The sequence below is a fragment of the Thamnophis sirtalis genome, unplaced genomic scaffold (assembly GCF_051295495.1).
Source record: "Thamnophis sirtalis isolate CommonGarterSnake01/CBP01778 unplaced genomic scaffold, rThaSir2_p1.2 scaffold_4, whole genome shotgun sequence".
Classification (NCBI taxonomy): domain Eukaryota; kingdom Metazoa; phylum Chordata; class Lepidosauria; order Squamata; family Natricidae; genus Thamnophis; species Thamnophis sirtalis.
The window spans coordinates 2,871,781-2,882,291 of record NW_028261384.1 but is presented as its reverse complement, the minus strand read 5'-3'; the positions used below and the strand labels follow the sequence as shown (position 1 = coordinate 2,882,291).

At 43.2% G+C, this 10,511-nt stretch overlaps 1 protein-coding gene across 1 annotated transcript; it reads right to left on the bottom strand.

Annotated features, from left to right (window-relative positions):
• Window positions 1-1,077: 1,077 nt before the first annotated feature.
• GALNT4 (polypeptide N-acetylgalactosaminyltransferase 4) lies at window positions 1,078-5,807 on the bottom strand. Its single transcript, XM_014075526.2, has one exon. It carries the CDS (start codon window positions 5,758-5,760, stop codon window positions 4,036-4,038), a length of 1,725 nt encoding a protein of 574 aa, XP_013931001.2. The 5' UTR covers window positions 5,761-5,807; the 3' UTR covers window positions 1,078-4,035.
• Between the last annotated feature and the right edge of the window lie 4,704 nt (window positions 5,808-10,511).

Below are 10,511 nucleotides of genomic sequence, written 5' to 3'. Positions count from 1 at the left end.
TTATTCTCCAGTCCCCTAATCCTCTTTGTTGCTCTTCTCTGCACTCTTTCCAGTCTCCACATCTTTTTTATATTGTAGTGAACAAAACTGAATACATTATTCCAAGTGCTGCTATCACTTTAATTAATCAATCAGAATAGAGCTAGAAGGGACCTTGGAGGTCCTCTAGTCCAGCCCCCAGCTCAAGCAGAATACCCTATATACTATTTCATATAGAGATGATGATTCAGTCTCTTCTTAAAAAATTCCAGTGATGAAGCACCCATAATTTTGGGAGGCAATTTGGGGTGTGTGTGTCTCATTCTGTATTATACTCTCTTCTGCATTCTGCTTCCAGGGTTCTGCATTGTGTATTAAGCACTCTGTATTTCGCATTCTGCATTTATTCTGCATCCTTTATTATGCACTCTATTCTGTATTCTACATTCTGGATTTATTCTGCATTCTGGATTTTCAATTCTGCGTTCTCTATTCTGCATACTGGGTTCTGCATTCTCTATTCTGCATTCTATTCTGTATTCTACAATCTGTATTTATTCTGCATTCTATATTCTGGGTTCCCTATTCTGCATTCTGTATTTATTTTGTGTTCTAAAGTCTGGATTCTGCATTCTGTATTATGCACTCTATTCCGTATTCTATATTCTGCATTTATTCTGTATTCCTGGGTTCTCTATTCTGGGGTCTGGGTTCTGCATTTGGTGTTACCTTCTCTGTACTGTATTTATTCGGCATTCTGTATTCTGCATTCTCTATTCTATTCTCTGCCTTATGTATTCTGTATTTATCCTGTATTCTGCATTCTGTATTCTAGGTCCCCTCATGAAACCCTCATGGAAATGTACTGTAGGAAACCAGATTTGCTTAATTCACTTAACAACTGCAGTGGTTTGCTTAATATCCATGGCAAGAGAGGTCGTAAAACGGGATGCACACCACTTCATGGCCTTGCTTAGCAATGTAAATTGTGGGTGTGGTTGTGGCCGTAAGTCTAGGACAATTAACCCACATTGTATTAATGAAACAGAGATGTAGGTCCAGAAACATACTGTAAAAACCAACACAACAGACAAAAGATCAGCTTACAACCACAGGTTTAATTGGAATTTTTATTTCTGTCATTTCAAACCACTTATTGCAAAAAATGTACTTGTCAAATCATTCAAGTCCCCTAAAGACAGATCTGGGGGGAAAAATCAGTAGTATCAAGGCCTTACAGTAAAATCAAAATTTTATCTCAGTCAAATCTAATTTTATCAATGTTAAAAGAACACAAGTACCTTGCTTTTTTGCGAGCTATAAAACAATTTAAAAACTCACCAACCATTATTGCTTTCTGAACTTTTACTTACAAACAATGCCGTAGCTAAAATTAAAAAGATTGCCAGTGCAAATTCTCCGCACAAAAAAAAACATTTACAAAATTTTAACAGACACACGTGCCTGCTATTCCGAACAATTATTGCAAATTTGCTGCTGGGGGTCTGTGCTTTTTGAGCACAGCAAAACAACACCTTTTTATTGCATATTTTCCTTGCAATCAACTTTATAAAGCTGGGACATCTTCTATATACTAAATGGATTTAGAACTATGCATAGTTAAAATATTCTATATAGATATAGATATATATATATATATTGGCCCCTCTGGGTTTTCTGCTCAGCAGGCAGAATTTCTCCCAAAATCGATTTTAAACTAGGCACATATACAAGTTTTGCATTTTAAAAATATGGATTTTTTTTTTAAAAAACGTGCGATAAGGCAAACAGGCGAAAGGAATAATTGCATAGCTAACATGGCCGTAATTCACGTGACACCTTCCGCCAGTAGCCAAGGCCACTTGTGAGTTTTCAAGACACAAATTTTGCAAGTTTTAATCCCCACCAACTCAGTGCTAAAGCATCAAAGAATTTTATTGGCATAGCCATAGACAGAAGTGCATAGGACAATCTAGGTAAACCAAGGTATTTTCTTCCCTAATAAATCAGACAATTTGATTGCGATTGTCTCAGGCTATCAAATCCCAAAAGAAAAAACCCAGAAGCTTTTGTAAAAAAAAAGATTAAGAGAAGGAAAGGAGGACCGTTTTGCCCTATCACCAAAAGTTATCCTGAACGAAGTTCCTAAAATTTCACCCCCTTAGGAGAAAATTCAAGCGACTTAATTCTAGAGTTATGTCTTATTTCTGGTGAATAATTGCAAAAATTCTTTACTGTACTCCCAACCCTGCGAGTGAAAACGGATCGAAAATATTCTTTCCTCTCCATCACCTTCACATTAACAAATAATCTTTAAAATATATATATATTTTTAATCAGCACTTGATTTGAAAGCTTCCTTCCATCTCTGTCACCTACGTACTGAAAAATAATATTTAAAAATCTATTTACTAGATTATTAGACTAGAAGACCTCCAAGGTCCCTTACAACTCTGGGACTGTTCTTTCTTCTGCTCTATTGACAGTCTATAAAAAATTTCCTGAACCTCTGACATTGAAGGCTGATGATGACTCATCTATGCTTTTATGGTGATGTTTTGAAATTTTCCTGTTTCTCTTTTAGCCCCGCCAAGATCGAGCTGTGAAATTCCCTTTAGTTTAATATAAAAAATTTAAAAATTTGGCCACCACCCGGATTTGGTTGGCGAGGGCATTTGGATATTTGGCAAATGGAATTAACCATCCAATGTCCTTTTTTTTTAGAGCATTGGTACAAGTTACGAGATTTCAACCTTGGGAACAAACAAGTCCTCACGGGTTACTACCACTCCTTACTCACGGATCTGCCACGTAGCTAAGGAGGACGTAGAACGCCGCCTTAAAACCCCAGCTCAAGATAAGTAACCTTTTCAAAGGAAAGTTTCTAGGCCTCAAGGAAAGCAAAATGTTTATCATAAGGTGTGATGCATGAAGAACCTGGCCACAATTCCCCCCCCCCTCTGCCTTAAAAAGGGATTGATTGTCTAAACAGGCAGAGTTGGTTAATCCCAGGTTTTTTCCACATACAATAATAATAATAATAACTTGCAAACTGGAGCTTTTGAAATTTAGCATTTTCTGACTTTTATCTCATTTAAAACTGGCTTTATTTCTGCCTGCATTCCCAAATCAATTTCACATTGGGATTGATTAGAAATATTAACCAATCTTTTATTGCTTTTTAATTTCCCCTTCCCTCACAGAAGGCCCTAGTTGCGCTCTTATTAAAAATGAGTGTTTAGAATATTTCAGTCTTCCACCAAACATTTGTGTAACCAATTTACACAAACACTAAACTCTCCTTTAACCAATTTAATCATGACACAAATGCTAGCCCAACAATTGGTTACCCAATTTAGACAATCTACCCAGTTTAACCAAACACTAGTGAAATTCTTGTTTAACCCATTTAACTAAACACTAGTTAAATATTTGTTAAACATTAAATCTAACGAGGAGAGAGGTGTGTTGAGCGAAAGAGAGGAATTAAAACTCCGTCCTAAAATAAGGAATTCCCTAATTCCGTAAGTTTCATTTCGGCACATTTGTTAAAGCATAATTCTTTATAGTTTTTCCCAAACTTTTGAGATGCGTGGAGTTCGACTCCCCAGAATTCCCCAGCCAGACACATTGAAGTGGAATCATGGGAAGTTGTTGAAATGGATTTCTGGGAGTTGAAGTCCACACATTTTAAAGTTGCCAAGGTTGGAAAACATCACTTGAAAGCAATGCTTCTGATCCAGCTTCAGAAAAACCTCAACTTTGTAACTTTGCTCATCCTTTAGCAAATCTTAAAAACGGAACAATTATTGTGCTGTCCTTAGTTCCCTCGAATTTAGCCCATTCCCGGGACGGTCCCGAGGATCATAGTCCGTGCAGAATGAACACACTTCAACTTGTGTTCGAAGTGTCGTTGCGTTCTGCCAATCTCTCAGTTTAGGAAAAAAAGGCACTTTTTAACCAACCAATCAAGATTTCATCTGGAAATCTTGACAATTTCAAGAGGCCCAAACTTTAGATTTGCCAGGAATTATGTTTTTAGGCCACGATCCGGGTCTATTTTTCGAACCTCCAGAGCTGGTTTTTATCTGACGGATTACACGTCCTCATGATTACGTCCGCGCGACCCTCTGGTGTACGGTAAGCGCTCAGACATTTGGCGGAGTGTGGGTGGAAGATTGTGCCATCTTCTTTAAAATGCCATATTATGACTTCCGGCACGGGGGACTTATCCTTCGGACAATTTCTCATGCCGACGAAATCCTTCTGCTCTGGCACTTCGGCGCAGAGTTCGGTCACCGAGTTGAAACGGATTTCCAGGTTGGACGTGTATTCGAAGAATTGGTTGCCGCCTTGGCCATGGCATCCGAAAAGGCTCAGGTGAGCCCCCGTGGGATTGTGTTCTGGCGAGTTGTAATCCAAACATTCGGAAGAGATGCCCAGGTTGTGGATGGCACCATGCCAGCCTGGTCGATCCTCCGGGACATGTAAATTGGGGAAGACGGTTTTTAAATACCAGTCGAAATTCTGACATTGCAGACGCTGCCGTAATAGTTTCCGTTCGGCGAGGTCGCCAAAGTTCTCCTTACGCGCCGGAGGATTCCGGTTGTAGAAATGTTCTTTGTAGTGGTCCATCCAGACCTCGGCAGCCCGGGCGGTGTTCTGTAGAAAGTTAGGCCTGGCATACGGGGCCCGTTTCGGAAAGACGTGTCCAACGTGGGAACACGGGTGGATTTCCAAGACACCGCCGCACTGCCAGACACGGAAAGAGAGTTCCAAGTTCTCACCGCCCCAGACGTCCATACCAGTGTCGTATGTGCCAAGGTACTCAAAGTATTTCCTGCTGACGGCAAAGAGGCCGCCGGCCATGGTGGGGGATCGGATGGGATCTACTTTGGACTTCCGGCGCCGCCTCTCGTAGGGAGGAACCACCTGCCACTGAAAGGTGAGCCGCCAGTCGAAGCCACCAATCATGGGCTCGCCGGATTGCATGTAAAACTCGAACGTATTCCAGTCGATGGTGTCGATCACCGGACAGACGACGACGGAATCGTTCTGGGCGATGCGTTCTAGCAAGGGCTCCAGCCATCCAGGGACGCACTCGCAGTGGCAATCCAGGAAGGTGAGGACTTCGCCGGTGGCGAAGGTGGCTCCGATCAGCCGGGCGCGCACCAACCCTTCCCGCTTCTGGGTGCGGATCAGGCGCACCCGGGGCAGGCGGCTGAGGTAGGCCTCCAGCTCACTCTTCAGGTACGCCCGGTCGCTGAGATCGTCCACCAGAATGATCTCCTTCAGCACGACGGCCGGGCTGGTTTCCAAGACGCTGTGCACTGTCCTCAGGAGGGTGGACCAGGCCTCGTTGTAGAAGGCGATGACCACCGAGGTGGTGGGCAGCTGGCGGTAATTGTACGTCTTGGCTTTGCACTCGGACATCCGACCGTCCTGGATGTGACGGTGCAGCGAGATGCGGTCGCTAAGGTAGACGTTGATGGCATAGCGCTCCAGCAAGCGTTCCTCCTGGCGCTTCTGGTCAGCATCCAAGGTCAGGTGAGATGCTTTGCCCCACTCTCCAGGCGCGGAGGGATCCGGAGGGGGTTTGGCCTGGACGGGTTGGGAAAGTTGCTCAGGCAGTAGGGAGGAAAGCACCCCGGTCGTCCCTCTTCTAGCTCGGGCCCCCGTGGGCGACCCGAAAGGAGGCATAGGCAGCTGGAGAGCTAGCAAAGCCACCGCGCTCACCAAACCCAAAATAGCGCAGCCCCGACGGGACAGCCGGGCTCGCATGGCCGAGGAGAAGGAGGAGAAGAGGCGGCCGTAGCAGCGAGGACGATCGCAGGAGGAGGCGGGAGGAGGAGGAGGAGGCACCGCCGCCTCCTCCCCCCCTCCGCCCGCCCAGCCGGGGCGCGCCCGGCTGTTCCATACGCGGGGTTGTGGTGCGCTTCGCTTCGCTTGCATGCGTGCTTATTCCTTGCTGCAGGGCTGCGCTCCGACGGGTTTTGGGGCGCTGGGGAGGGGGAGGACAGGAGGGAGGAGAAGGGGGGCTTGCCTCCCGTCTTCTTTCCAGGAAAACCCTCCCCAGCGCCACCCCTGATGGGAAAAGGGGAGCCAGCCGAAGCCCTGCGGGGACCTCGGGAGAAAAAACGCCGCGAGCCGGGGGGGGGGGGAGAGTGGCGGGTTTCGAGGTTGGTTTTTGGGCTAGTTTCACGGCGACCTGTTCCTTGCCTACCCATCTATCTATTAACCTATCAATCATCTGTCTTTTATTTATTTTCTATATTTACCTATCAATGTTATTTCTACCTATCCACCCACCCACTTATTATTAATCATCTATATTTTCCTATCAATCACCTATTTTATCATCCATCGTTATCTATTATTTATCATCTATTTACCACCTATCAATATATATTTATTATCTGTTACTGTTTTTTTATCATCTATACATTCTTTAGTATCAATCATCTATTTATCGTCTCTCTCTCTATATTTTTTCAGCATCTTCAATTAGCCTTGTTTACACTCACTCCCCCCCCCCGTTCATATATATTCAGAAAGACTGATATGCGTATGTACGCACACACACACACACACATTCAAATATATAAATTTTTGAGAGTGGGTATCAGAATTTCATTGTATAATAATGTGTGCCAATGTGTTCACAAAAAAAATCATCTGTCAATCATCTATTTGTTATCTATCTATCTACTATCTATCACATCCATCTTCTATCTATGTATCTATGTATCTATCTTGTATCTATCACATCCATCCATCCATCCATCCATCTATCTGCTATCACATCCATCTTCTATCTATGTATCTATCTTCTATCTATCACATCCATCCATTCATCTATCCATCCATCCATCCATCCATCCATCTATCTGCTATCACATCCATCTTCTATCTATGTATCTATCTTCTATCTATCACATCCATCCATCCATCCATCTGCTATCACATCCATCTTCTATCTATGTATCTATGTATCTATCTTCTATCTATCACATCCATCCATCCATCCATCTGCTATCACATCCATCTTCTATCTATGTATCTATGTATCTATCTTGTATCTATCACATCCATCCATCCATCCATCTGCTATCACATCCATCTTCTATCTATGTATCTATGTATCTATCTTGTATCTATCACATCCATCCATCCATCCATCCATCCATCTGCTATCACATCCATCTTCTATCTATGTATCTATCTTCTATCTATCACATCCATCCATCCATCCATCCATCCATCCATCCATCCATCCATCTATCTGCTATCACATCCATCTTCTATGTATCTATCTTCTATCTATCACATCCATCCATCCATCCATCCATCCATCCATCTATCTGCTATCACATCCATCTTCTATCTACCTACCTACCTAGCTTCTATCATATCCATCCATCCATCCATCCATCCATCCATCCATCCATCTTTACTTATCATCTATCTACCTTGCATCATCTATCAATCATCCATCTACTAATTTAGATTTAAATATAGACCCTGCCCCCACTGACTCTCCAAATGACTCCAGGCTGTGTAGAAATATAATTTACAATTTGTAAATTTAATATTTATAAATATAATTTACAGAAGACTGTTTCCCTGGAGAAGGGCAGCAGCTATGGCTGCCTGGGGAATTATGGGACTTGGTCCACATGTGAGAAGAACAGAATAATAGAACGACGAGTGTCCCAAACCATCCAAGTTACGATCAGAGGGAGGGGCTTACCAAGGTAAATTAGTCCAGATGCTGGGTCTCTAAACTTGGCAACGTGAAGACTTGTGGAATGGAATAGGAGAGGAGAAGGGAAGAATATAGAATAGAAAGAATAGAATATGGAATAGAATTGAAAACAGAACAATATGGAATGAAATGGAATGGAGTGGAATAGAATAGACCAGAACAAAAAATAGAATAGAGTGGAGTGGGATAGAATAGAATAGAATAGAAGACTGGAATCCTAGTGGACAACCATTTAAATAGGAGCCAGCCGTGTGCAGCAGCTGCCAAAAAAGCCAACACAGTTCTAGGCTACATAAACAGAGGGAGAGAATCAAGATCACGTGAAGGGTTAATACCACTTTATAAGGCCTTGGTAAGGCCACACTTGGGATATTTGCATTCAGTTTTGGTCCCCACGATGTAGAAAAGATGTGGAGACTCTAGAAAGAGTGCAGAGAAGAGCAAGAAAGAGGATGAGGGGACTGGAGGTTGAAACATATGAAGAATGGTTGCAGGAATTGGGTATGTCTAATGAAAAGAAGGACTAGGGGAGACATGATAGCAGTCTTCCAATATCTCAGGGGTTGCCACAAAGAAGAGGCAGTCAAAACTATTCTCCAAAGCACCTGAGGGCAGAACAAGAAGCAATGGGTGGAAACTAATCCAGGAGAGAAGCAACTTAGAACTGAGGAGGAATTTCCTGACAGTGAGAATAATGAATCAGTGGAACAGAAGTTGCCTCTAGAAGTTGTAAATACCCCAACACTGGAAGTCTTTAAGAAGATGCTGGATATCCACTTGTCTGAAACGGTATAGGGTTTCCTGCCTAGGCAGGGGGTTGGACTAGAAGACCTCTGAGGTCCCTTCCAACTCTACTATTGTATTAAATAGAATAGAAAGAATTATGGAATATGGAATATAATTGAAAAGATTAGACCAGAATAGGATATGGAAGAATAGAATAAGAATTGGAAATAGAAGGGAAGAGAACAGAACCTTGGAGGTCTTCTAGTCCAGCCTCCTCCTCAAGCAGAAACTTCAACACCCCAAATTCCTCAGCCAGCCATGATAAGATTATTTACAAATTTGGCTTCTGGAGTAGATGGTAAAGGTGAAGCCTAAGCTGAGTGCAAATTTAGTCACTGGGAATTTGCCGAAAAGAATCCCCCCCCCCCCTGCAAAATGTATTCAAAGGTGGGACAATTTCGATGAAATCACATCTAAAACTAATGTGGCTTTATTTCTGGAACTGTGGCCTTGAGGGGTACTGCTAGTCCTTTATTTACAACATTCATCTAGTGACGGTTCCAAGTTACAACGGCACTTGACTTAGGACAGTTGTTCACCCTTAACGACCGTTGCAGCATCTCCACGCTCCCTGGAGCAAAATTCAAATGCTTGGGAACTCTCTCATATTTACGACGGTCACCTCATCCTGGGAGGGGTGTGTGTGTGTGTCACGTGATCCCCTTTTGCGACCTTCTGATGGCGAGATTCACTTAACAATTGAGAGTAAATTGCCTAACAACGGTGGCCTTATTAAAAGGGGCCAGATTCACTCCGGCGATGTTTCACTTAGCAACTGAAATATCGGGCTCCGCTGCGGTCGTACGCTGAGGACTAGCCGGGTTCGAGTCTAAAACAGGGAAGGTTTCCAAAGATGCCTGCGAACCTTCAAGGCAGTCCAAAAAAAAACAAAAAACAAAAAACACAAATATTGTAGCTGAAAAGATGACAGACCCGCAATATATGAGGAAATATATTTGTGTGTGTTCAAATTGCAGGGGAAATTAAATACCTTCCTTCCCGGATCTGAGGATTAAGCCAAAGATGGACTAGAACAGTGTTTCTCAACCTTGGCAACTTGAAGATGTCCGGACTTCAACTCCCAGAATTCCCCAGCCAGCATTCGCTGGCTGGAGAATTCTGGGAGTTGAAGTCTGGACATCTTCAAGTTGCTAAGGTTGAGAAACACTGGAATAAGATACACACACACACACACACGCACATGTAAAGCATACCAGGAAGTGTTTTGTTTGGATTTATGCCCTTATGAGGAAATATATTTGTGTGTGTGTGTGTGTGTACACATACATACATATATAAAGATAGATGGACAGACAGACCGATATACAACCAAGCTCAGAGAGTCCTCCTCACCTGTTGTAGCATAAGTGTAGGCATGCATAGCTACGCTGGAACACGTATACAACAGCAGTAATCATTTACCATAAGACCAGAAGTCACAAACTGTTAACTCTCAGCACTAAGTAGGTCAGAGGTCACAACTGGTTAACTCTCAGCATTAACTAGGGGTCAAAAGTTTGAATGCTGACTCTGCAGTATTCACTAGGGGGTCAGAAGTTTGCATGCTAGGTAAAAGATTTATTTGCTGACTATGGGCATTCTTTAGGTTCAGAGGTCTACATGGAAGTAAATGAGTTACCATATACCATAGACTTGTACAACTATGATTGGTTCCACATAGGCCATGTTTGGGCCTCCTCCGAATTCCATCCGCCAGTCAATGTCGACTGGCGACTACGCGGAGGAGAGCCTTTTCTGTAGCAGCTCCGACCCTGTGGAACGACCTCCCCGTCGAGATTCGCACCCTCACCACCGTACAGACCTTCCGCACAGCCCTCAAGAACTGGCTATCCCGTCAGGCGTGGGGATAAGTTCCTAATTCGCCCCACCCGAGTGTTGAGTGTTGAATGCAAGTTGTGTTTTTATTGTCTTATTTTATTCACCTACTGTTTTTGTTTTTGTATTTGCACCACCCCCCCTT

What these genes read in the sequence shown, in the direction of transcription:
- GALNT4 (XM_014075526.2), bottom strand. Translation starts at nt 5,760, where the DNA reads ATGCGAGCCCGGCTGTCCCGTCGGGGCTGCGCTATTTTGGGTTTGGTG.